Source organism: Chiloscyllium punctatum, chromosome 29, assembly GCF_047496795.1.
Source record: "Chiloscyllium punctatum isolate Juve2018m chromosome 29, sChiPun1.3, whole genome shotgun sequence".
NCBI lineage: Eukaryota > Metazoa > Chordata > Chondrichthyes > Orectolobiformes > Hemiscylliidae > Chiloscyllium > Chiloscyllium punctatum.
Genome location: NC_092767.1, coordinates 78,332,961 through 78,360,508, shown reverse-complemented (window position 1 = coordinate 78,360,508; position 27,548 = coordinate 78,332,961). Strand labels below are relative to the sequence as shown.

General features: G+C 40.8%; 1 protein-coding gene across 4 annotated transcripts in view; it reads left to right on the top strand.

Moving 5' to 3' along the window:
• The window catches only part of samd4b (sterile alpha motif domain containing 4B), a 91,086-nt gene extending 68,859 nt beyond the window's left edge, over positions 1–22,227 (top strand). For all 4 annotated transcript variants that reach the window (XM_072549561.1, XM_072549564.1, XM_072549562.1 and 1 more), the window contains 6 exons: positions 4,059–4,144; positions 7,344–7,459; positions 11,479–11,680; positions 15,897–16,023; positions 18,501–18,584; positions 21,643–22,227. In XM_072549561.1, the coding sequence (XP_072405662.1) occupies positions 4,059–4,144; positions 7,344–7,459; positions 11,479–11,680; positions 15,897–16,023; positions 18,501–18,584; positions 21,643–21,671 (644 nt within the window). In that variant the 3' untranslated portion in view covers positions 21,672–22,227. The remainder of the gene's footprint in view (positions 1–4,058; positions 4,145–7,343; positions 7,460–11,478; positions 11,681–15,896; positions 16,024–18,500; positions 18,585–21,642) is intronic.
• Positions 22,228–27,548: the final 5,321 nt, after the last annotated feature.

Genomic DNA, 27,548 nt, shown 5'->3' with positions numbered 1-27,548 from the left:
GCTATTCCATTATAAGGAGCATAGAACTGGAGCAAAGTTACAGCACAGAGGCCATGTAGCCCAACGTTGTCTACACCAGCTAAATAAACTGACAAACATCCATTGTAATCCCACTTACCAGAACTTGGTCCACTGCTTTGCAGGCTGCGGCATTTCAGGTGCAGATCCCAGATTCTTTTTTTTAAGTGAGTTGAGTGTTTCCACCTCAACCGCAAACCATACAGGGAATTCCAGAAATCTGTCACTCTCTGGATGTGCCTTCTGATCTTTTTATAAATCACCCTAAATGTGTGCCCCTGCTGATTGACCCCTCTGCTAGGAGAAGCCCTCTTCCCTGTCTACTCTAGTCAGACCACCTTGATTTTTTTTTTAAAAACATTTTCTAAGGAAAACAGCCCTAACGTATTCAATCTTGCCTCATACCTGCAGTTTTTAAACCCTGGCAACACTCTTGTAAATCTCCTCTGTAACCTCTTCAGAACATTTCTGTCCTTCCTGCAATGTCTACACAACCCTACCTATGGCCTAACATTAACGTGTTTAGCTCCAACATTGCATCTCTGCTCTTTCATTTAATACCTTGCCATGTGAAGGAAAGCATCCCATACACCTTCTTTATTTATCTTTCTTTCCACCTTCAGGGACTGATGAACACGCACCGAAAGGTCTTTTACTTTCTCTGCCCCTTTCAATGCTTTCCTGTTTACTGAGTATTCTTTTGTTTTTGCCCTTCCGAATGCATAATCTCCCTTTGCCAAATTGAATTCCATTTGCTCGGTTTCTGCCCACTCAGTTATTAACATAGAACATTACAGCGCAGTACAGGCCCCCCGCCCTCGATGTTGCGCCGACCTGTCAAACCAATCTGAAGCCCATCTAACCTACACTATTCTATATACGTCCAAATGCTTGTCCAATGACAACTTAAATGTATTTAAAGTTGGTGAATCTACGACCGTTGCAGGCAAAGCATTCCATACCCTTACTACTCTGAGTAAAGAAACTACCTCTGACATCTGTCCTATATCTATCACCCCTCAATTTAAAGCTATGCCCCCTTGTGCTCACCGTCACCATACTTGGAAAAAGGCTCTCTCTCTGTCATCTGCAAATTTACTAACCCACCCTTCTATGCCCTCATCCAGGTCGTTTATAAAAATGCTGAACAGCAGTGGACCCAACACCGACCCTTGCGGTACACCACTGGTAACTGGACTCCAGGATGAACATTTCCCATCAACCACCACCCTCTGTCTTCTTTCAGCAAGCCAATTACTGATCCAAACTGCGATATCTCCCACAATCCCATTCTTCCTCATTTTGTACAATAGCCTACTGTGGGGAACCTTATCAAACACCTTGCTGAAATCCATATACACCACATCAACCGGTTTACTCTCATCTACCTGTTTGGTCACCTTCTCAAAGAACTCAATAAGGTTTGTGAGGCACGACCCTACCCTTCACAAAACCGTGCTGACTATCCCTAATCAAGATACTTGTGAAATGCTTTCAGTTAATGTACACCTCACCATCATGCAACTACATAACTTCAAACTCGCCATGAACAATTATTTTTATTAATGAAAAAAACTGTCTCCTTCCCAGAGGATGCCTGTCCTACTCAATCCCAAATTTGGCTTTCTCCCACCTCTTCAACCTTTGCTCCATTCTGTCTATATGTTCCCTCTTTGTGTTGAAACCCTAATCCATGTCTCCATCACATCTTGATGGCACTTTTTAACACTAGTCGAACTGCTGTCCTTGCTCCAATCCTCCAGTTTGTTCAAAATTTCATAGCTCACCGTTAAAGAGAATTAGAAATATCTGACATGGAAGGAAGCCATTCTGCCCATCAGGTCCACAATGGCTGACAAGAATATATCCTGATGAATGGAGGTGATAACCTTGTATTTGAGATGAAGTTAGACAAGTTTATGAAGGAGAAGGGAAATTAGAAATGTAGATAGAAAAAGAGTTGGAAAAGGCTAATATGGAGCATAAAAACTAGCATGCACCCACTGGGCTGACTGGCCTATATGCAAATTCAATGTGAGCTGTATTTCCACAACCCAAGCCACAATTCCAGCAGGGGAAACTTCTTCCTCTCTAATCCTGAAGGCTTAAAGTTGCTTGCTTGCTGTCAACAAGTGGCTTGTGCTAAATCTCACACTATAATAACCTCCAATCTCGATGTATGATTCAGACTCGCATTTAGCTGGGAACAATCAAGTTTCAATCATCTCGGAAAGGTCTCCTTACCAGGAAACATATTCTAGCTTGGGAAAGAGAGTGACTGAGAATCTATTTAAGATTGTTAGCAATGATGATCTTTTGCAGTTCCACATGCCAGATTGTGCATGCAGTGTATTAGCCTGAACTTGGCAACACAATCATTTATGAAACACTGCCTTTTACACTGGGTTTATGAGGAGAATTGACATGAATAGAAGATGCTTAATAATGGAACAGTCACATTGGGTTGAATTTCCATAATCTTCCCCTCTGTCTGTGGTTCTTTACCGCTAATGTTTGCATCCTCTGATAGTAACACATTGATTGAATATTCTTGGTTACCATATCAAGCTAGTTAAATAGGTTGGACTTTGTGTTTGCCTGATAGTCATAGAGATATACAGCATGGAAACAGACCCTTCAGTCCAACTTAACTATGTCGACCAGATATCCTAAATTAATCTTGTCCCATTTGCCAGTATTTGGCCCATATTCCTCTAAATCTTTCCTGTTCATATACACATCCAGATGTCTTTTAAATGTTGTAATTGTATCCGCCTCCTCGCCTTCCTCTGGTAGCTCATTGCATACACACACCACCCTCTGCATGAAAATGTTGCCTCTTAGGTCCCTTTTAAATCATTCCCCTCTCACCTTATTCCATCTAGTTTTGGACTATTTACCCTATCCATGCCCCTTAGGATTTTATAAACCTCTATAATGTCACCCCTCAGCCTTTGATGCTCCAGGGAAAACAGTCCAGGCCTGTTCAGCCTCTCCCTGTATTTCTAACCCCAGCAACGTCCTTTCAATTCACAGCATCATTCCGATAGCAGGGAAACTAGAATTCAATGCAGAGTTGATTCAATCCTTGAAGTCCAAAGCAAGTTCTCCTTTATTTGGTGCACACAGTTTAATTTACTGCCTTTGTACTTCCGAAACCTTTCTCCCTGATTCTTATGGAGAGCTTGCAGGCTTACTTGAAAACATCTTTGGAACAATATCTAAAAATTACTCACCAGATGTACCCTTATGCAATTCTGATAGCTCATTCCTTTCTCTAAAAGGGATAGATGGTCCAGCCATAACATAGCTATGCAATACTTACATTTATTTTAATAACACTTTATCTATAGATATCATACTCACCAGCTTATAATTTTATTTCATTGTTGTTATACTTTTTCTCCTGTAACAGAAGAGAATCCTGTAGTTTAGTTGATGAAAGAACAGCAAACTCAGATTTTGAGAATTCCACGATTGATTTCAGTAACAAGCCCCCAAACTGTTTTGTGGCATCAGATTCGCGCATCGACCCCCTGAGTGAGCAAAGTTATGCCATTGACTTCTTCCTGAAATCAATACCAATCCTCTTCACTATCAACTACTCATCAGTTTTTGTCTGCAAATTTCCTAATCGTGAACAGGCTCCATAGTATCGGTTGTACTGCTTTATCTCCTCCTTTCTTCAGTGTTGAAACCAAAACTCTTGCCTTTATATTCTACTCCAACTCCTTCTTTCACCAGAGCTCCAAGTGGTAATGCTTATCCCTTCTCTTTTATTCTTCAGCAAATATGCTGACTTCAAAACCTAAGCAGCTTCCTCAGGGGTGCACTTTCTCATGGTGCACTTGGCTTGTCATTTAGACTGCTCAATAATAGCCTTATCCTATGTTTTCTGGAACCATTGTGCATTGGTGCACTGTACCAGAGTTTCTGGCAGTGGGCATTCCAGAGGAGAGGGTGAAATAATGCAGATATTGTTTTTTTTCATGCATTTTAATCTGGAACATATTTCATTTTGTCTGTTTTGTTTTTCATAGTTTGCACTCAGCTGCTGGTGTCCAGACCAGATGAAGAAAATATAAGCTCTTACTTGCAGCTCCTAGAGAAGTGCCTGGCTCATGAGGTGGGTACTTGTGTTATAACAGGAGTGCCATCCTGTGATAAAGACATGAGATGGAGAAATGCTGTCATTGTATGCTAATGATCTGTCCTTGAAATGTACATCCCTTTACAATGAAGAAACTCAAGTTCCGATGTTCCCTTCTGAGTCCAAACTAATAGCAATGATGTCAATAGCATTTGAAAAGTAGAAAGGATTATTGATCCTTATTTAATTTTGTAGTTAACCTCCTATTGTAGAAGCAAAGAGTTTGTTTTTGTGTTATATCCTTCAGAATGTTGTAAATAATCTATTTGCAGCAAATAGATTATTTCTGAAATGTAATTTCTAGCTTTGTCCATGGCAGTCAACTAGCGCACAGCGAGATTTCTCGAGTCAACAATAGAATGAATAACCAAATTATTTGTTTTTGATTAAGGGGAGTTGTTGACCAAGATACCAGGAGAACTCCTTTTTTTGAATAATATATTCTAACCTTTTTGCATCCACTTGTTCTGGTCAGTGGGGATTTGTTGTAATGCTTCATGCAGCAGTACTGCCTCATTATTAATGTTGCATGTATCAGCCTGAAATTATGCATTGTATTGAAATGTATTGCCATAACAATCTAACTGAAAGGTGAGAATGCTGTCAGTGAGCTAAGCACACATGCAGTCTTCAAGATTGCTGGAGTATGCTGTCTGGGTTTGAAGGATTCTGAAATATCTTGCCCAACTGGCCATTCATTATGTATTGGGTTAGCCTGTGGATGGATCACAGCTAACTTATTCCATTCTTGCCAGTACCCCCACACACACTCTCTTGCCATTGAATCACTAGGTAATCATCAGGAACAAAAACCCCAGGTGAATTGATTCTTTATGACTAGTCCAGGAATGTTGGCCCAAGTTGTCACGTGCCTTTTAAAATGCATACTAAGTTCAGCTGATTCACCAAATGCAGGAGTTTCTTTCTGAAAAGCTGACTTTTATCTCTTTCTGACACAAGTATGATTAAGCAATTCAAGCAATGTTTACAACTTTATATATAATCGTACAAATTCTGAAGTATAGAATTTAATACATTTCATGCTAATTGTTCCTTTTTCTATAAAACAATGATTTTATTTTAAATCTCACCACCTTAGGAAGTACTCTCTGGGATAGTTCCCCGCCCACCCTAAGCTAACTGGGTCCTTCCTGTTGCTGTGTAAGACCATAAGACATAGGAGTGGAAGTAAGGCCATTCGGCCCATCGAGTCCACTCCGCCATTCAATCATGGCTGATGCGCATTTCAGCTCCACTTGCCAGCGTTCTCCCCGTAGCCCTTAATTCCTCTAGACAACAAGAACCTATCAATCTCGGCCTTGAAGACATTTATCGTCCCGGCTTCCACTGCACTCCGTGGGAATGAATTCCACAGGCCCACCACTCTCTGGCTGAAGAAATGTCTCCGCATTTCCGTTCTGAAATGACCCCCTCTAATTCTAAGGCTGTGTCCACAGGTCCTAGTCTCCTCGCCTAACAGAAACAATTTTCTAGCATCCACCTTTTCAAAGCCATGTATTATTTTGTACGTCTCTATTAGATCTCCCCTTAATCTTCTAAACTCCAACGAATACAATCCCAGTATCCTCAGCCGTTCCTCATATGCTAGACCTGTCATTCCAGGGATCATCCGTGTGAATCTCCGCTGGACACGTTCCAGTGCCAGTATGTCCTTCCTGAGGTGTGGGGACCAAAACTGGACACAGTACTCCAAATGGGGCCTAACCAGAGCTTTATAAAGTCTTAGTAGTACATCTCTGCTTTTATATGTGGACACAGACACTGGTTTTCTTATGGTTAGTGGGGAGTAGTGTGGAATGGTTCTTAACACAGATGGGAGACCAGTCTGATTCACCAAAGTGCAAACTTGCAACAGTTCCTACACTACCACAGAAATGTGACCCCTTTTTAACTGGTTGGTTTCCCTTATATATATTTGCAATAATACTGCCCTGTTCCAAATGTCCTGACGTAATGCAAGGAACACACAGAATGAAGCATCTAGAGTTTTAAATTATTTAAGTGAAAATCAGTAGTGTGGACATTGCTCAAACTATATCAACTTTTGAATAGTGTTTATGAGCCCCTTGTATCATCAATAGTCACAGGTGAGGTGCTGAAAGACTGGAGGTTGGCTAACATGGTACCACTGTTTAAGAAAGGTGTTAAGGAAAAGCCAGGAACTATAGACTGGTGAGCCTGATGTCGATGGTGGGCAAGTTGTTGGAGGGAATCCTGAGGGACGGGATTTCCACGTGTTTGGAAAGACAAGGACTGATTAGGGATAGTCAGCATGGCTTTATACATGGGAAATCATGTCTCTCAAACTTGATCGAGTTTTTTGAAGAAGTAACAAAGAGGATTGATGAGGGCAGAGTGATGGACATGATCTATGTGGACTTCAGTAAGGCATTCGACAAGGGTCCCCATGGCAAACAGGTTAGCAAGGTTAGATCTCCTGGAATAAAGGAGAACTAGTCATTTGGATACAAACTGGCTCAAAGGGAGAAGACAGGGTGGTAATGGAGGGTTGTTTTTCAGACTGGAGGCCTGCGACCAGTGGAGTGCCACAAGGATCGATGCTGGGTTCACCCGTTTTTGTTATTTTTATATAAATGATTTATATACAATGGGATTTTGATCAAATGGACGAATGGGCTGAGGAGTGGCAGATGGATTTAATTTAGATAGATTTGAGGTGCTGCATTTTGGAAAAGCAAATCTTAGCTGGATTTATACACTTAATGGTAAGGTCCTGGGGAGTGTTGCTGAAGAAAGAGACCTTGGAGTGCAGGTTCAAAGTTCCTTGAAAGTGGAGTCGCAGGTTGATAGGATAGTGAAGAAGGCATTTGGTATGCTTTCCTTTATGGTCAGAATATTGAGTACAAGAGTTGAGGTCATGTTGTGGCTGGACAGGATGTTGGTTAGGCCACTTCTGAAATACTGCTTGCAATTCTGGTTGTCTTCCTATCGGCAGGAAGTTGTGAAACTTGAAACATTCAGAAAAGATTTACAAGGATGAGAGTATGAGTAGGAAGGGTTTGGAGGGATATGGGCCAAGTGCTGGCAAGTGGGACTAGGTTAGGTTAAGGATATCTGGTGGGCGTGGACGTTTTAGACCGAAGGGCCTGTTGATGTGCTGTATGTCTTTATGACTCTGACTGTAATTTTACAGGCTTTTACTGAAACACAGAAGAAAAGACTATTCTCATGGAAGCAGCAAGTGTTTAAGCTGCTGAGGTCTTTTCCTAGGAAGGCCTTGCTAGAAATGCCAGGCGTTCGCCAGAGAAGGTGAGTTTTTTGCATCAAAATGACATATGTTTGTGGATTTTGGTGGGGTATACAGTTCATTGTGCTGAGAATCAGAAATTAAAGGTTCACAGCGTGGCTTGCAAGATCTGGAACATCTTTGCAAGAGACCTGTGGACTGGTTCTCCTTCTAATGGAGGGTCTTCAATTAAAAGATTCCTAAGTTTGCTATTCTATATGTTAGATTCTTGTAGCCCTGCTTTGCATTTCAACAAATTTACATCTTCCTGATCACTTTGGTTTTCCCCTGTATGTAAGCACTCTCTCAGTCTCAGACTGGTACACCTCTCCACTGTGCTACCCCTTGCTGTCCCCACTTGTTCCCTTTTGCAGCTTTCATTCCAGGAATAGAGGAAAAAATGGGGAGTAAATAAGAGAAGTAAATGCAACAGAGCTGCGTTGAGGGCTAGTTGGATAGGGAATTAAGGGGAAACTGCTTGGTTGGCAAAGTCCAAGTTTAGTAATTGAGCTTTCAAAACTGCCAAATGTTAATTTAGAAGGTACAAAGTGCAGACTTTGGGTGTTGTGCAACATGAGAGAAGCTCACAGCTTTTTTTTTTTGGTGAATTTTATTAGTTGTCAGTATGAAAAGAGATAAGCAATTATCACACCATTCGATTGATCCGGCACAGAAACAGACCCTTTGGTCCAACTCATTTGTGCCAACCAGATATCCCAATCTGATCTATTCCCATTTGCCAGTGTTTGGCCTGTATTCCTCTAAACACTTCCTATTCGTGTACCAATCCAGATGCCTTTTAAATGTTGTAATGTCCTCCACTTCCTCTAGCAGCTGGTTTCAAAAGTGCACAATTGTGTGAAAAAGTTACCCCTTGACTTCTTTTTAAACCTTTCTCCTCCTTTCACCTTAAGCCTATACCCTGTAGAATTGGACTCCCTTACCATAGGAAAAATACCTTGGCTATTCACCCAATCAATGCCCATCATGATTTTATAAAACTCTGGAAGGTCACCCCTCAGTCTTTTGCTTCTTCAGGGATAAAAGCCCCACCCTATTCAGCCTATCCCTATAGCTCAAACCGTCCAGTCCCAGCAACATCCTTGTAAATCTTTTCTGCACCCTCTACAACTTGACATCCCAATTCCTTAACTCAATATTATGACCAATGAAGGCATGCATGCTTAACGCTGCCTTAACCACCCTGTATACCTGTAACTACTTTCAAGGAACTATGCACCTGCACTCTAAGGTCTCTATGTTTAGCAACACTTACCAGGATTCTACCATTTACGATACAAATCCTGCCCTGGTTTGCCTTACCAAAATGCAGCTCCTCACATTATCTAAATTAAATTCCATCTGTCACTCCTTGTCCCATTGTACTCTGTGATAACCTTTTTTCATTGTCCACTGCACCATCTATTTTGCTCTCATACGTGAGTTTTGCAAACTCACGAACCATACTTCCTATATTCACCTCCAAATCCTTTATCAAAATATGACAAAGCAATGGACCCAGCACTGATCCTAATGGCAAGTCACTGGTCACAGGCCTTCAGCTGAAAAGCATCTCGGTGCTACAGAAAGTATTGGTATGTATTTGCAATTTGAAATAATCAGGTAAAATAATTGTAAAGTTCTGGGAATTAGTTTGCCCCTGGTAACACAGTTTGGGGACCTGATTGATCGTTGACACTAAGAAGGGAGAGGAATCTCCAGTTCTCTGATCCAGTTGAAGAAATTGTACAATACAGGAGAATAGAAAAATGTTTAAAACTGTAGTTCTGGCACAAACTTTTAATTTGTCATTGTTGACTTCTGTAGTGCTTTTAATTTAAATTCTTTGCTTTGGTCTTTATTTCTGATCCTGGCAGAATGGCATATTTGAGGCAGTTTCATGGACCATATTTAAGAGCTGAGCACCAGATGCCATCTTGCAGATGCTGAATTTTTCAGAAGACTACTTTAAAATGGGTTACTGTACACTGATTTATTCACCGTTAATTTGGCCTGTATACACAATGGGGAAACTAGAGAGGTGTAATGGGAAGTGAGTTTATACCATTTATTCATATGTTTTTTTTTGTAGTAACTTATAAACCTGGCACAGTGACTTTGATTGTAAAACCTTTAGTGTGCACATAGAAGCCAAATAAACAGTGTATTCAACTGCTTGACTAACTTATTTTTTAAAAACCTGGACAAAATGCACCTCTTAAAACCACAATATCATCACAAATTAAGTCAATGGATGACAGACTGGTTTGCCTGATGGATTGGGCTGTATTCATGACTTTGTAACTGTGGTCTTGGGAAGAGCAGTTGCCATATCAAGCTGTGATGCATCCAGATAGAATATTTTCTAGGATGCATCAATAAACCCTCTCTTTTAATTAGTAAGCTACCCGTACCCAAAAATCACCATCAACATTACATCCAATTGCTCAACATTCTGTCTCTCACAACAAACTCCAGTTATCTAATTTCTTCAGACTAATCTTGTCTCAATCTCTGCTTCATTCATTGTCTTCACATGGTCCATTCCCAGCACCAATGAAGGAATCTCACTGACAGATCTGAGTGTATATCTATGCCCTTTTCCGCCCTAACAAAAGAATTCAGCCATGTTCAAACATCCCCATCATAATCTATTGATGTCGTTATTCCTCACTCTGTGGGAGTGGTACAGTGGTTAGCACTAATGCCTCATAGCAACAGGGACCCTGATTCGATTCCAGCCTTCTAGTTTACACATTTGGGTGGGTTTCTTCCGGGTACTCCAGTTTCCTCCCACAGTCCTAAGCTGTGCAAGGATTGGTCAGGGTATATTGTCCATAGTGTCCAGGGGTGGTGCAGGCTGGGTGGGTTAGCCATGGTAAATATGGAGTTATGGGGCGAGGATGGGGGTCTGAGTGTAGGTGGGATGCTTTTTGGAGGGTTGGTGTGGACTTGGTGGGCTGAATGGCCTCTTTACGCATTGTCAGGATTCTATGATTCAGTTCTGTAGTGGATTCTACTGAATATTGGTTTTAAATACTGAACCTGCTGGTACTCAAAGACAAGCAAGCTGCATTGGAGCACTGCAAAACTATGTGAATCTGTATCAACTGTCAGACTTCAAATCTGTGCATCCTCATCGCACCTACACCATTCATTTCTTGATGCTTGCCAAGGTACTGAAGATGGAAGATTTATATAACAACTAGGATAATTGTTGGTCACGAGTAACAAAGGATGTAATAAATGAAGTGATGTTTATCAACATCAGGAGAACTTCTGAGTTTCCATTACTACATTAACTCACCACCATACAATTTGTTTTCATTAAAATGTACAATGTGAGCCACTTGAGGCAGATTTATCTATGCCAACTTGATATATGTAGAATGACTCCTAACCAGAACAAATCAGTCCATGCTGTGTGATGCAGAATGTCAACGTTGTGCTCTGTCTGTGAAATTGTGATATAGAAGTACAACTTAGGAATACATAATATCCAGTAGGAAGACCCTCCTATGAAATATAGGATTTCTCTCTCAACATATGTTTAAAGACTCCATTTGTCCATAATACTTTTGTCAAAACACAATCTCTGTAAATGGAAGATACTGTATAAGAAAGAAAATATTCTTGCATTGGCTGCAGCATTTATCAGATGACTATGCTTCACAGGCAGTAAACTAATAGTCACTTCCGTAATCTAGAAATTTGACACATTTATGTGCAGGCAAAATTTCACCAAAAATAATGTTGATTAGTGACATTGGTTGAGGGATAAATATTTGACAGGACTTTAATAAGAACTTTCCTGCTCTTCGTCAGAGTAGTGCTGCGTGATCTTCTCCATCCAGTCAAGGTCTTGGACTTGGCCTTGGTTTATCATCTCGTTCATCAGTATAAGTCGAATAGGTTTGGATGGACTTTACTGTTGACTCGAGGGGTCACTGCTTCGGAAGTGGGGAAATTATTAGTAATTTATTGTTGGTATTTCATGTTCTTTGGTGAATACTGGAATTCATAAATTTCTTTTTCTTTCCAGCTGGGGTTTCAGTCAGTCGAGTTCACTTCCCACAGCCGGCTCTGTGGTTGGCGGACTAGGCAGGCGAGGCCAACGGCCATTCCAGGTGCCTCCACGGGGTCTGTCTGCAAACCGCATGGGTCTGATTGGCACTTCAGCTGCTAGTCTGGGTGGTGTTTCTCCAAGGCATACGCTTAATCCATTGACAAGTCAAGGAAGGCAGGTTAGTAAAGTTCCTATTGAGGAAAATGACGATGCTACAAGATTACAACTTTAAAGTGTTTGTTGGTGGAAATCGGAGATGCTGATCGGCTGTGGATTCCTTCGATGAGTGCAATCTTTTCAAGTGTTAAATATAAATGATATTCAGAATTTAGTGGTCTGCTATCTCTCTAGAGAAAAATGGTGAATGCAGAGCTGTTGGTAGTATGTGTTGGTATTCTTTATCAACTACCATTCTTTTACCAGCATCTCATTCATAATGCATTAACTACTCCTTCATTTGCTAATTTGGCATAAACCATGTGAAATACAATAAAACTTTCCATATGTACATACCAGTGAATTAAGGAAAATCTAATATTTGTTTACTTCTCCTAGTGTTCAGTGTCCTGGACGGAAAAAACAAGTATCTATAAAATAAGCACTGCTTTTTTAAAAAAAACTAACTTTGAAAGTGCTGTATTGCTGACGAGCTGAGAATGTGAATTTAAGTAATGCGTTCAATGACTTGCGTGTGGAGGCTGGAGAGATTGGGGAGACACTGAATGAATACTTTTCATCAATATTCACTCAGGAACAGGACATTGTTGCCAATGTGAATACTGAGTCACAATTAATTAGAATGGACGGCTTTGAGGTATGTAGGGAAGAGGTGTTGGAAATTCTGGAAAGGGTGAAAATAGATAAGTTCCCTGGGCCTGATGGCATTTATCCTAGGATTCTCTGGGAAGCAAGGGAGGAGATTGCAGAGCCATTGGCCTTGATTTTTATGTCCTCGTTGTCTACAGGAATAGTGCCAGAAGACTGGAGGATAGCAAATGTGGTTCCCTTGTTCAAGAAGGGGAGTAGGGATAACCCTAGTAACTATAGGCCGGTGAGTCTCACTTCTGTTGTGGGCAACGTCTTAGAGAGAATTGTAAGGGATAGGATTTATGAACATCTGGATAGGAATAATGTGATCAAGGATAGTCAGCATGGTTTTGTGAAGGGCAGGTCATGCCTCACAAACCTTATTTAATTCTTCGAGAAGGTGACTAAGGAGGTGGAAGAGGTTAAAGCGGTAGATGTGGTGTATATGGATTTTAGTAAGGCATTTGATAAGGTTCCCCATGGTAGGCTACTGCAAAAATTAGGGGGGTATGGCATTGAGGGTGAGTTGGAGGTTTGGATTAGGAATTGGCTGGCTGGAAGAAGACAGAGGGTAGTAGTTGATGGTAAAGGTTCATCTTGGAGTGCAGTTACTAGCGGTGTTCTACAAGGATCTGTTCTGGGACCATTGCTGTTTGTCATTTTTATCAATGACCTGGAGGAGGGGCTAGTAGGTTGGGTGAGCAAGTTTGTAGATGATACGAAAGTCGGTGGAGTTGTTGACAGTGAGGAAGGATGTGGCAGGTTACAGTGGGATATAGATAAGCTGCAGAGCTGGGCAGAAAGGTGGCAAATGGAGTTCAATGTAGGTAAGTGTGAAGTGATTCACTTTGGTAAGAGTAACAAGAAGATGGGGTACTGGGCTAATGGTGGGATACTTGGTAGTGTGGATGTGCAGAGGGATCTTGGTGTCCATGTACACAGATCTCTGAAAGTTGCCACCCAGGTAAATAGTGCTGTGAAGAATATGGCGTACTGGCTTTTGTTGGTAGAGTAATTGAGTTCCGGAGTCCTGAGGTCATGTTGCAGTTGTATAAGACTCTGGTGCGGCCGCATTTGGAGTATTGTGTGCAGTTCTGATCGCCATACTATAGGAAGGATGTGGAGGCACTGGAACGGGTGCAGAGGAGGTTTACCAGGATGTTGCCTGGTACGGTAGGAAGATCGTATGAGGAAAGGCTGAGGCACTTGGGGCTGTTTTCATTGGAGAAAAGAAGGTTTAGGGGTGACTTGATAGAAATGTACAAGATGATTAGGGGTTTAGATAGGGTTGACCATGAGAACCTTTTTCCACGTATGGAGTCAGCTATTACGAGGGGGCATAGCTTTAAATTAAGGGGTTGTGGGTATAGGACAGATGTTAGGGGTAGATTCTTTACTCAGCGAGTCGTGCGTTCATGGAATGCCCTGCCAGCAGCAGTGGTGGACTCTCCCTCTTTATGGGCATTTAAACGGGCATTGGATAGGCATATGGAGGATAGTGGGCTAGTGTAGGTTAGGTGGGCTTGGATCGGCGCAACATCGAGGGCCAAAGGGCCTGTACTGCACTGTATTTTTCTGTTCTATGACTTGGTGTCTTCAACCTCGCTCCTCTTTTTGTTCAGCCATTGTACACCTGCTTTCTGTAACTCTTTGCCCAGTTTCTTCTTTATTTTGGCACCTTGTATTTCCACCTGCTTCCTGTCACAATTTTACACTCCTAATGCAGATGAACCCAAAAAAATGAGGGTTGTTACTGTGGCTTTTCATGCTTTGAGCTGTGTTTATGGATGATGAAAGGTTTATGAACCTGTAAAGTTATTATCATGAAATTGGATGTTGGTGTCTTCCATTGTGCCACCTCAGGATGAAATTGAAGGAAGTTTAAAATTAAACAAATTTTTAAAAACTGGGACTTTCATCACGTGCCTCTCTTTCAGAATGAGGATGTGAACATAGCAGCATAAAAAATGGGAGCAGGAGTCAGCCATTCGTCCTTTAGCCTGCTCTGACATTCAATATCAACATGACTGATCATCCAACTCAGTGCCCTGTTCCTTTTTTTTTCTCCCCATACCCTTTGATGCCTTTAGTCTCAAGAGCTGTATCTCCTTCTTGAAATCTGTGTGTTTTGGCTTCAACTGTTTTTATGGTAGATGTTCCAAAGACACTCCACTGAATGAAGACGTTTCTCCTTATCTCAATCCTAAATAGCTCACCTTAGACTATGATATTACATTTAGTTCCCTCACCTAAATCATTTATATGTATTGTGAACAGCTGTGGTCCAAGTATTGATCCCAGTAATATCCCATTAGTTGTTAGTCTACCACACTCTAAAAACCTTATTCATTACTTTTCTGCCAACCAGTTCTCTATACATGTCAGTACACCATTACCCCATCCCATGTGCTTTCATTTTGCATGCTAATTTCTTATGTGGGACTTTAATGAAAGCCTTCTGGAAGTCAAAGTAAACCACATCCACTTGTTCTCCCTTATCAGCTGTGTCAGTTAAACCCTCAAAATTCCAATAGATTGGTTAAGCAAGACTACCCTTTCATGAATCCATGTTAATTATGTCAGATCCTCCCTCTGTTTTCCAAGTGCTGAGCAGTTAAATCATGTGTAAGGGCAGAGCAGTGGGTGAAAGTCAAATCCAGTTCTAGCATAACTTCACGTTGAGGGATGCAGGCATCACTGACAAATCCAGAATTTATTGTCCACGCCAGTGCACCTGAGCAGCTTTTTTTTTGCCTCATTTTAAATGATAGTTGAGAGTTTAACCCACATGGCTGTGGACCTGGAGAGAGTATTCAGAATTTTTTTAACAAAAGATTCATTACCCCGTTCTAGATTTAGTCAACCAAAAATTTTAAATTTCTTAGCCACCATGTTGATATTTGAACTGGTTTCCAAGTCATTAGTGCATTATTATAACCATACTTGGATACCACATCCTCACTGGAGATCTCTGTGCTCTTAGGTTATGAAAGGAGGCTTTCTGCCCTAATCAGCATTCAGCAAGTCCGCCTGGATTTTCTTTCTCTTCTCAGGGTTGAGAGATTTTGGAACACTCTGCCTGAGGAGGCAGGATCATTGAATATTCTACAGTGGAGATAGATTCCTCTACTTGACAAGAATCTAAGGCTATCAGGGACAGATTGAAATGTGGAATTTGAAACATGACCTGACTGAATGGCAGAGCAAGCTCAAGTTGCCTGCTTCTGTTCCTAGTTCATGTATTCATAAATGTGGACATTATGGAATGATCCTGTTTCTTCCTTGGCCAATCTGTTTGTCTGCCAAGGCCAACGGCCTCATCTTGCATGAGGAAATTATTATTTGAATGAAGTGACAAAGAGCTGACAGTGCAGGTGGAACTACAATCCAGCAAGTGGCACCATAAGTAAAGAGGGATGAGGCAACAATAACCAAATTGTTATTAACAGTTTGATTCTCATGATCATTTGTGGATGTTTGAAAATGGGTTTTCTTGATTAGTAATTTCTCTTTTATTAAAATGAGGAAAATAAATCCAGATGTCGTCATCCAGGTACTGCATTATATATTTTTCTTTATTCCTGCAGAACCTATGGTTTGCGAACCCAGGTGGCAGTAATAGCATGCCAAGTCAAAGTCGCAGTTCTGTGCAACGGACATACTCACTACCTGTGCATACCACCCCACAGGCCATCCTGATGTTCCAGCAGCCAGGTTTGTCATGTTTTACCTCTGTCAATTCCATCTTCAGCATGGGAAGTGTCTTTGTGAAAATAATGAGATGCAGTTTGTTTACAAGACAAGTTTTATAAATCTTCCCCTACTGCTTGTTTCTGACTTGACCAGTTGAAGTACAATAGACAATAGGTGCAAGAGTAGGCCATTATGCCCTTCGTGCTAGCACCACCATTCATTATGATCATGACTGATCATCCTCAATCAGTATCCTGTTCCTGCCTTATCCCCATAACTCTTGATTCCACTATCCTTAAGAGCTCTATCCAACTCTTTCTTGAAAGTATCCAGAGACTTGGCCTCCACAGCCTTCTGGGGCAGAGCATTCCATACACCCACCACTCTCTCGGTGAAGACTTTTCTCCTCATCTCTGTCCTAAATGGCCTATCCCTTATTTTTAAACTGTCCTCTGGTTCGGGACTCACCCATCAGCGGAATCATGCTTCCTGCCTCCAGAGTGTCCAATCCTTAAATAATCTTATACGTCTCAATCAGATCCCCCCTCAGCCTTCTAAACTCAAGCCCATTCGCTCCAATCTTTCAGCATAAGATAGTCCCGCCATTCTGGGAATTGACCTCGTGAATCTATGCTGCACTCCCTCAGTAGCCAGAATGTCTTTCCTCAAATTTGGAGACCAAAACTGCGCACAGTATTCCAGGTGCGATCTCACCAGGGCCCTGTACAGCTCCAGAAGGACCTCTTTGTTTCTGTACTCAATTCCTCTCGTTATGAAGGCCAGCATGTTATTAGCCTTTCTTCACTGCCTGCTGTACCTACATGCTTGCTTTCATTGACTAATGTACAAGAACACCTAGATTTCGTTGTACTGCCCCTTTACCTAACTTGACTCTTTAGGTAGTAATCTGCCTTCCTGTTCTTGCCACCAAAGTGGATAACCACACATTTATCCACGTTAAACTGCATCTGCCATGCATCCGTCCACTCACTTAGCATGTCCATGTCTCCCTGTATTCTCCTAACCTCCTTATGTTTCACCTTGCCACCCAGCTTTGTGTCATTAGCAAATTTGCTAATATTACTTTTAATACCTTCATCTCTATCATTAATGTACATTGTAAAAAGCTACGGTCCCAGCACTGATCCCTGCGGCACACCACTGGTCACCGACTGCCATTCCGAAAGGGAGCCGTTTATCACTATTCTTTGTTTCCTGTCAGTCAACCAATTTTCAATCCAAGTCAGTATTTTGCCCCTAATACCATGTGCCCTAATTTTGCTCACTAACCTCCTATATGGGACTTTATCAAAGGCTTTCTGAAAGTTCAGGTATACTACATCCACTCGATCTCCCTTGTCCATCTTCAGAGTTACATCCTCAAAATATTCTAGATTTCCCCTTAAATCCATGATGACTCTGACCTATCCTGTTACTGCTATCCAAACGTGTCGTAATGTCGTCCTTTATAATTGACGCCAGCATGTTTCCCACCACTGAGGTCAGACTAACTGGTCTATAATTCTCCAAAAGCAATAGTTGATATTTTGGTTGCTATTTTGATCGATAATTTGGAGGAAACTTGAGGATCCCTAAGAACATTTTTAAACAGACCACTTAGTCATCCTTGGTCAGTTTAAAATGCAGAGAGCTTTCCCATCCTGCCCTCCAGTCTCGCTGTATAGTAAACAAGTGTTTTGCACATTGTGGTCCTGAGACACTGAGATCAGAAATTCTCCGATTGGTGCTGAGAAAGTTCACCCTATACAGGAAGATTTACAGGGCTAAAGGAAATGGACCAACGGTGTAGCTCTGTTAAAAATGAGTACAGGCATAATGGGCCAAATGGCCTCCTATGCTCTATTTTGTGATTCACATTGAACTATTAGAATTGATCTTGAGCCTTAAACTTGATTATGGGGAGAGGGTGGTAAGAGGAGAGAATCTAATGATGATTCCTGCTCTTAATTAATGTCCACTTACTCCCACTGTCTGCAGATGTGGGCTTTCTAATGGATGAGAACATGATCAGACTTCTCATTAGTGACCAGTATTATTGAGAGGCTTGCTAATGCTGTTAACATTCTCTCACAGGGCAAAGTATGGTTCCTACTTTGAGTGTGCTGGCGGTCTGGAATCAAATGCTCTTCCCACCCCCACTCCAAACCTCAATCAGTCACTTAAAGGTCTCATACTAATTGTAGGGGAGTCTGTATGCTACATAAGGAGGCCACCCAGTAAAGGTGGGTTTTGGAAGCCCTAAAGGCAAAGCAGGGTGTTTTCCAGCTGCTGGGGATGTGGCCATTATATTCAGCTCAACAAATGAATATTCAAGTGCTGAGCATGCCTATGGCAGCAGATGTTATTGTCTCCAAGCATCTTTCTCCAAAAGAGGAGAAATTGGGGAACGCAGAAGAAACCCTGCAGAGAAAGAAGTGGCATTCTGTTGCATGGCCAAATTGAAATTTTACTGAAGATTTGTGATTTTTTTTTAATAGAATGCCAAGTGCCAGTAACAGAACCTGAGATTAATACCAGACTAGAATCTCTGTGTCTCAGTATGACCGAGCACGCCTTAGGAGGTAAGTGAAGGGTTTCAGGGGGAATTCAAGTCCTAGCTATACTTGTCGTCTTTTTGTGGGTTATGTGGAATGTTCCCTGTTTCAGTCCTAATCAGTATAGTTTCTTAAAATTATTAATGTACAGGAGGCTGTAGTGCCTGCTATTTCCTGTGCTCACCTTGAAATGGAGCATTTAATCGATTATTATTCCAATTTCCTCTCTCTCGCAGTCCGTCACCATCTACTTCCTTCCTTTCCTTGACTTTTCTGCCTCCTTTTCCAGGCAAATGCTATCCCCAAATATGCACAATATACACTGGCTCAACTAGAATTCTTTGCATTTGGTTTCCTGTTAACACTCCCAGTTTCTACAGTGTTTCTGACAAGTTCCTTTTGTCCTCAAGAATTTCTTCCTCTCACTGTGCTTGGTTGGGTGTTTTAACTGGGTCCACCCCATTTTCCAGTACCTGCTATCATATCATCAGTTCCCACAATAGTTCCCTTTGTTCTTTCCTTCCATCCTGCCAACCTCCATATTCCATAGATCTTCCTCTCCAGTTTGGATTGCATTCTACCTGATGATATCAATTGCATCTCCTCTTGTCCCCTCTGCAGCATTCTGAAGAGGCCTATCCCTCTGTGACACCATGCTTCATTCCTCCATTCACTCCCACACACTCTCACCTTGTCACCTTTCTATTCAACCACATGCCATCCAAGGCCTCAAACAAATTTTCCAGGTGAAACAATAACGTATGTGTACTTTGAGTTTATACTATACACACATTTACTGTATAGTGGAGAGACCAAATGTAGATTTCTCCTGTTCAGGTGTAAACCTGAGCTTAGGTCTTGTGCCTTTTCAATTCTTGTCTTTGCCCTCATGCTGACCTTTCCATCCCCCCATCTCCTGCAGTTTACCAGTGAAGCTTAGGAGCACCTTATCTTGCAATTGGATGCTTTACTAAATTCCTGACTCAACGTCAACAATTTCAGACCATGACTATGACTTCTGCCATCCCCTCTTCCCCGACTACCAAAAGAAACATTGTTTTTGCAGTTTTTTGCTCTAATTTTGTTTTCCTCTTGCTGTTGCTTTTAGGTGACAGCTCTCCATCTGCCAATCACACCTCTTCAAGAATTGTATTTCTTTTTCCCTCTCTTTTGGTCATGCACCATCAATCCTTTTTTTTTCCCCCTTTTTTAAAATTCACTTGTGGCACGTGGGCATCGTTGGCTAGCCAGCTTTTATTGCCTGTCCCTAGCTACCCTTGAACGGAGTAGCTTGCTGGACCATTTCGAAGGACAGTTGAGATTTGACCATCTTGCTGAGGATATAGAATCACATGTGGGCCAGACCAGGTGAAGAGGCAGATTTCCTTCCCTGAAGGACATTTGTAAGCCAGATGGGTTATTCCACCAATAACTAATTGCTTCATGGTCATCCATAGAGTCTTAATTCCAGATTATTTTTGATTGAACCCAGGTCCCCAGAACATTCGCTGAGTTCCTGGTTAAAGAGTCTATCAATAAATACTACGAGGCCATTGACTCCCCATTTCCACTTCCATTTCATTTTCATTTAATCTCTCCCTTCTCCCAACCCAGCACACCCATACACCTTGTTTTGTACTTTTCTTCACCCTTTTCCCTTTTCATTTGATTAAAATGTATTAAATTTCTACCTCTTTTCAATTCTGATAAAACTTATCAACCTGAAACATTATCTCTGTCTCAACACAATGCAGCCAAGTAATTGCAGCATTTTCAGTTTTTATCTATCCAAAACCATAAGACATAGGAGCAGAAATTAGGCCCTTCAGTCCATGGAGTCTGTTCCGCCATTCAGTCATGGCTGATAAGTTTCTCAACCCCAGTCTCCAACTTTTTCCCCCATAACCCTTGATCCCTTTTGCAATCAAGAACCTATCTGTCTCCACCTTCATGACCTGGCCTCCACAGCGTTCTGGGTAGGTGAATTCCATAGCTTCACCACTCTGGCTGAAGAAGTTTCTCCTTGCCTCCATTCTAAAAGGTCTTCCATTTGCTCTAAGGCTGTGTCCTCTGATCCTCTTCTCTTACCAATAGAAACAACTCCTCAAAGTCCACTGTGTCCAGGTATTCTGTAAGTTTCAATTCGATTCTCCCCTCGTTCTTCTAAACTCCATAGAGTATAGACCCAGAGTTCTCAAATGTTCCTTATATATGGTAAGCTGTTCATTCCTGGAACCATTTTCGTGAATCTCCTCTGAACACGCTCCAGGGCCTGTGCATCCCTCCTGCGATATGGGGGCTCAAGACTGCGAACAATACTTCAAATGTGGCCTGACCAGAGCCTTATAGAGCCTCAGAAGTACATCCCTGCTTTTATGTTCAAGTCCTTATCAGTGTTTGGCTCTAGACTTGGTGCACCGTCAGGAACAAATATATTATTTATATTTGGTAATGGTTGCTGTGCTATTGAGATCCAGTAATTTGTACCACAGCAGCAGTGAATGTGGTAAGTCAAGTACCACTGGAGAACTAAGACTGGTACTGCAACTATAGTCCTCCTTCCCCCAGTAAAGGGTCACTGTTCTTTATTAAACTTTTTCACATTCTATTTGTCTTGATGTTAGAAATACGATTTTACCTTAGTTATACAACACTAAACCGATTAATGTTTCTCATGGTTAATTTATGAAACTTTATTATGAATGTTAAATCGCACAATACTTGCATGCTTTGTTCAGTCATAATTCAAGCTGTCGTAGTTGTAAGTTAAGACTTTTCTTAGAATTTTAGTAAAGAGCTAGACATCAAGATTGAAAAGGGTGGTATTGTTCACTAACCTGGAAGTGCATGGGTAAAATGTTATAAGGTGGAGGACAGACCAAGTAACACAAATTTCATTAGAGGAGTCTTGTTATGGGAAGTGATGTGTTGAGCCTGGATTTCAACATATCGGGAAAGCAAACTATTAAATGTGCTGGGTTGTGTATTTGATGTGTAGCAGAAAGAGTGAAAATCTGAAGAGGAGATTATGGCAATACCCTTGGCTGATGCTTCATTAAAACGATTTTATTTTTTATTTTGACAGATGGAGTGGACAAGACATCAACTATTTAGTACGCTGTACTTAGCTTGTGAACACTTAATGAGAGACTGACATTACACAGCAGCTGCAGGAAATGCCACTGAAGTTTGAGGGTCACTACACCTTAAAATGTATATCTTCGCTGATCTTTATTTAACCTTCGGGGAAATAGACCGATTACCAAACTACTTCCGGTCCATTTTCCAGTATATTTTTGTTTTAATGTTTTTTTTCAGTACCCAACTGGTAAAAGGTTCTGAACCGGTACAAATAAATCATATAGTTCAAATTTTAATTTAAATAAAACTGGGAATTACAATGAAAATTAGTGATTGACAGTGTAAGGTGGTGAGCAGTGCTCATGACAGGAAGAACGGAGACGGGAACTCTTGGTTGATATTACAATGGTCTTAACAGAAACCTGGACATGCTGTACTGTCATGCAGGTCTGGTACCCAGTGTAGACAGTACTAGGCAGTAGTACAGGTCTGGCTTTTGCATCTGTCTATCACTAATTTAACCTAAAGCCTCTGGTCAACTGTCAGTGATGCATACAACTTAACCATTAAAGTTTTAGAATATGTAAAAGAGGTATTCTGTTCTGAAGCCCACATTACTTTTAAAAACAAAAATCATTATCCAGTGTGCTCTAGCTGCCTTCAGTTAAGCAGCTGCAAGGAGGATTAATCACTGTGGTGAATAAAATGAGGAAACAATTGACCTTTTTTATCTGATTGTTATAGTGTTGCTAATATTCATCTGCATATTTGTGCTTGTATTGACAGCAGAAATAGATCTGTGAGCAGCTACCGCATAGCACAGTTTTGACTCAATTCTCTCCCTTGTCGCTTTGTTCTCCCTTCATGGTTGATATAGTTTGGTTTCATAAATATTGATGTATTGTAGGAGGCATTTCACAATGAAGTTCCCCTACTCTCACCCTTTTTTCAAACTTATCAGGGTTCTTGAAGGAGTCTTGATGCCTTTCAGTTAGGCTGTGGGTAATTTCTTTTTTGTTTGTTTTGGAATTTCATGGATATCAACTCTATTTTGGGAATTTGGAGCAATGTGATCACACTGACTTCCAGAACACTGGCAATGGGTTGAAGTGTATGAGGTGGCAGGAGGAGTTCAAAATGGCAGTTGGCTCTTCCAGTGGGATTACTACTCTTGTATGGATTTAGAGAAACTTCAAAGAAATAAAAGACCTTAAAGTTTTGTTGAAGCAACACCTGTGAGCAAACAGACTGTCTAAAATGCCCTCTAGGAGCTGCCATTTCCAATGCTTAGCCTGCTTAAACTAAGGGAGTGTCTTTGATATTGGATCCTATCTATTAAAAATTAGGATCTGATTTCCCTGACTCCTGAAAAATAAACTGGAAATTGGCCCTTCCCTCAACTTCCTCCACTATAATGTCCACCTTCATCACTGAGCTTATGAACCCAGAGTAGAACATAGCAAAAAAAAAGTTTAGTCTTGTACCAGAACAGTTGAGAATCTTGCTGCAGAAATTCTGGGATTAAACCCTGTAACTCACCCATTTCAGCAAGCTCTGCTCAGTGTCTTAGGATAGAATTCAGGGTCTGTCCTGATGCTTTGCGTCTAACATGAATTTTGCCAAATTGGCAAAATCGAGACCAACAAATGAGTTGGTGGGAGGGGCAGGGGAGAAGAGCTTATGAATCTAGTTTTGCTGCAGGGCACTCCAGTTTTATTCCTGATCAGCGACATGGCAGGAATTTAAACACCAAATAAATCTGAGAGATCAGACATTCTCACTAAGACTTTGTATTGATAATTCAGTTTTTTTGGTTGTTCGTGCTGCCCGTGAACAGAAATCTTTTGTAGCCAAATGGTGAGACACTGATGTTTGACTTTTTCAAGCATGTTTGCATTTCATGTTGCTTTCATTTGACAGGGAATATGTAAACTTATAAATGCAGGCAAATTGCGCAAGCAACAATCTCCTGCCTTCAATTGGAGACACGTGTTTGGGGGTGGAAAAGAAACAGTCTCTTTCTTCATTCGTCCCAATGCAATATTGACAGCAAAAAACTTTTTTTTTTCTGCATTTTTGTAATGTGGTGTGTTCAGAACACAATATTTCTTCTTGTAATGATGCAAGAAAGGTAACCTTATTTTTTTGAAAAACTTAACAAAAGAAGCGAGAAGTTGGGGAGATGTGTATTTGTGTAACCCTCCCTGATCGCTTACAGTTGCATTTAAAGAGAATTCATAGGTCATAATTTTCTAGCATGAGGCACAGAATGGGAGGGGGGAGGGGATGTGTATGTTCAAAAAAGGAAGGTTTCATGTATATAGTAAATGTATGTATGGAAAAGTGAGATTAATTCTCAAAAGGGTATCAGTTATATAAGGGTCTGTTTATATGAATCACATTTTGTTTTTTGGAGTCTTGTGGCTTCAGCAAAGAAGTTTTATGTGTTTACATTTTAGGAGGGGGACATGCACAACACATGCATGACTTTAAATGACTTTGGATATCATAATGATCCTGTCGCACTGACCAGTAGACATGTTCTCAACTTGCCTCAGTGCTGTTCCAGCTGCCATCGTCTTGAAGAGGCGAGTACAGGGGTAGGAAAACCAGTGCCCAATCCCAGAGCAGACTCTAAAAGAACAAAGAATTTGATTGTCCCATACAAGGAATCACCTGTACTCATAAATTCACTTCCTTTTTACACAATTGTTTTGTCCATTTCTCAGTACAGATGCTGAGTGGCTGCCCTAATTAAAGCAGGGCTATAAGGCAGCTGATCATCCTGTTCATGAAAAGAATGGAAGTGAACCTTTCCTAGTCACCTAATTCCCTATTCTAAGAACATGAAAACCCAAATTCTAGTGGCAAGGTAGAAGAAGATAGAGGCAAGTACCTGAGAAGTACTTCCCACAGGATCCAACTGGAAAATAATTTGTACAGCATGTTATGTTACACAGAATTAGAAATCTTTGTTGAGATTTGTGCCCATGATGTTTGCAAGTTCTGCATGAAATTTACTTATACAACTCCTACCTTACAGCTGCAGGAAAGATATTCTTTTTTTAAAAAAGATTTATACAAAAGCCATGGGTACGTTCTAAAACTGGGTGCCTTGTATGCCAAATTGCCTGATTGGCCTAACTGCTCGCATTTAAATCTGTGTGAGATTTATCCAGGCTCTGAAGGGAAGTTAAAATGAGGGTGGTCTTTTCTTTCCATTCCAAAATACATGATACAGTTTCCTGATCCTTATGTGCCTTCAGAATGCAAGGGTTAATATTCCTAACTCCTTTATCATTTTTGCTTTTGAAATACAGCAACCTGTCCCTTATCGTTTATAGTTTTATAATTCATAAAATGATGTCCCTGGATGTGTTTTGCATCACTTGTTTGAACACTGCTGCAGAACATGGCTCATTATTGCACTTTGCTCAATGTGCTGGCCATTTCTGTTACTGAGCTGTGGGGAGACTGGCTTTGTTTTTGCTTGCAAGGTTTCCCTGGCCCTTTCAGAGGCCACAGTTTCATATACTGTCTCTAAAAACAGTTTATGGCTGCAGCTAAGTACTGAAATTGCCATCTGTTTATGTTGCTTGGCGTCATGGGTGCTAAATTGTCTGTGGAAAACCAAGACTTGTCACCATCTACACTTTTTTTTTGAAAAATGCTCTGATAAATTTAAGTCAGGCTTGAATATTCAACTTGCATCACCCTTTACAAAGTTGGGTGCAAAGTGTGGTGATGGGAGACCAATATGGAGTCTCCAGAATACGATTATTTTCCAAACTCTGTGTAGAGGTGATAGATAAACTGTTATGCCATCTAGGTAGGAGGCACTGTTATATAGTAAACCTTTTTTATAGTCTCTTCCCTTTTAAAGCTGTTTGCTTCTCAATTAGCTGCAATGTGCACCCCTGCCTCAGCCCCAGATTGTACTTGTGCAAATGCAGTGAAGCAGTCTAATACTTGGCCCTTTTGAGTTGTCATTTTTTGTATATTTTCTAAGCCCCAACCCAATTCTGTCCCTCTTCCTATTCAACTGAACTCTGAAACCATTTGGAGCCCTGCCATTAATGCATGGTGAGATTGCAAAGTTCACTCCCTAAAGGATATTTCTGTAGTGTTGGTAAAAGGCTGACGTATGACTAAGTGGAGAACAATGTCACGAGCTGCATTATCCATCATTTTTTGCTAAAATTAAATGACATAAAAATGTAGATATGCCCCAAAAGTCATTGTGTAAATTCTTATGAATCTTCTGTTAAATATACATTTAGCCTATTAGAGTTAATGGATTTTCAGACTATTGATTGGCATCAGTGTTGCAAGTGCTGCAGGCTCTTAAGAGTTGAATGTTTAAATATTTTTCCCCTTCCTGGAGAAGGCTTTTTTCGCAGCAGCCCAGGTAGTGAGGGGAAGGGAAGGGGAACTTTGTATGTATTGCATGTAGCTGGAATGTCAGAGGACATGCTAGTAAGTAACTCACCCTGTCCTTCCTTTTCACTCCACCCCAGCCATGAAAGACTACAGAATGCATAAATATTCTGCATTGCTGTTCCATTAGAATTTTTTAAAAGCAAAAAATGTACTAGTTTTAAACATTGGGGTCTAATGAACAATTGATTACTTTCCTGAGAACAATTCCTGTTTTAAAATAATTTTGAATCATTTCTGTTATTCACAGTACAATTTCAACTTGATTGATTTAAATTAAAAATGCAGATCGTAACTCATAAGTATGCCTTTCACAGCAGTCTGGTAAATCTCACACTGAGCATCTTCAGAATGCAGTTCTGCAGAAGTTTCAATTTGCTGTGTCTTTTTGTATTCAGCCAGTGCAACAAGGCAGTCGTTTAATGTCAAGCCATTTAAGGAATCTTCCCTTGTCCTTTCCTTTAGACCAAGTAAAACGAGATTAGGGTTTTATAAATATCCCACTTTACCACCCTTGAGTGTATTGGTCTGTTCAAGAGATTTCTTTTTTGGTATCAACAGTTGTACAGCTGCCCAGGGCATTGCCATAGCAACAATTTCCTGTTTTAGAATAACACTTGAAATTAGAGGCTTGAACTGGGTCTAGAGGGGCAGGCTCCCCTGTAATGCTCAACCCAGTTCCTATTCAGACATCTGCCCACTGTATGATGCAGCCTTGTGTATTTTGTGAGTGTTGAGTGTTTATGTGAGGTATGTATTGCACCACTATCTGGGTAAATTGACAAAAGAAATGAACGGCCACTTCAATCTGTTTCCATTTCAGACCTTGAGTGGATAATTTATGGCAGCAATTACACTATTTAACTGACCCATTAATAGGTAATATTCATTTATAAAAATGCAGACTTACTCAGAGCATGTAAAATAAAGTTTGATACAGGCCCTGATGCGAGACTCTGTCTCGTCTACTTTTTTTCAAATCTAGGAACTAGAAAAAGTTCATCTCTATGCAGGGTTTGTCCCACAATTATAAAGGTTTTATTTGACTTAATTCAGGGTTTTCTGAGTCCTTCTACCCAGCTTGTTTTCACCATGCATTTATGTATTGAAGATGTGTCTGCATGTAGGTTTTATGCAATTGAATCTGATTTTTAAAACCAATTCATGAAACAAAAGTTGAAAACTCACTAAGGGACAGTCAATGGCATTAAGCATTTTAAGGCTTCAGGCTTCACCATTGATTTGGCTTTGAAATGTGAAGTTGAATTTGAAGCTTTTCTATTCATGGTTATCTGTAAAGCTTAGGGGAAAGAAGGGCAAGACCCTTGAATTGACTAATTTGATAAGTGAGTCCAATTTGGAATCCTGAGCTCCACATGACACTAATTTGGGCTGAACTGGAAGGGGGAGTTGGTTGTGGAAAGAGTGTACTATCTGCTTTGGAACCCTATATGGGGTTACCCAACCAGAATT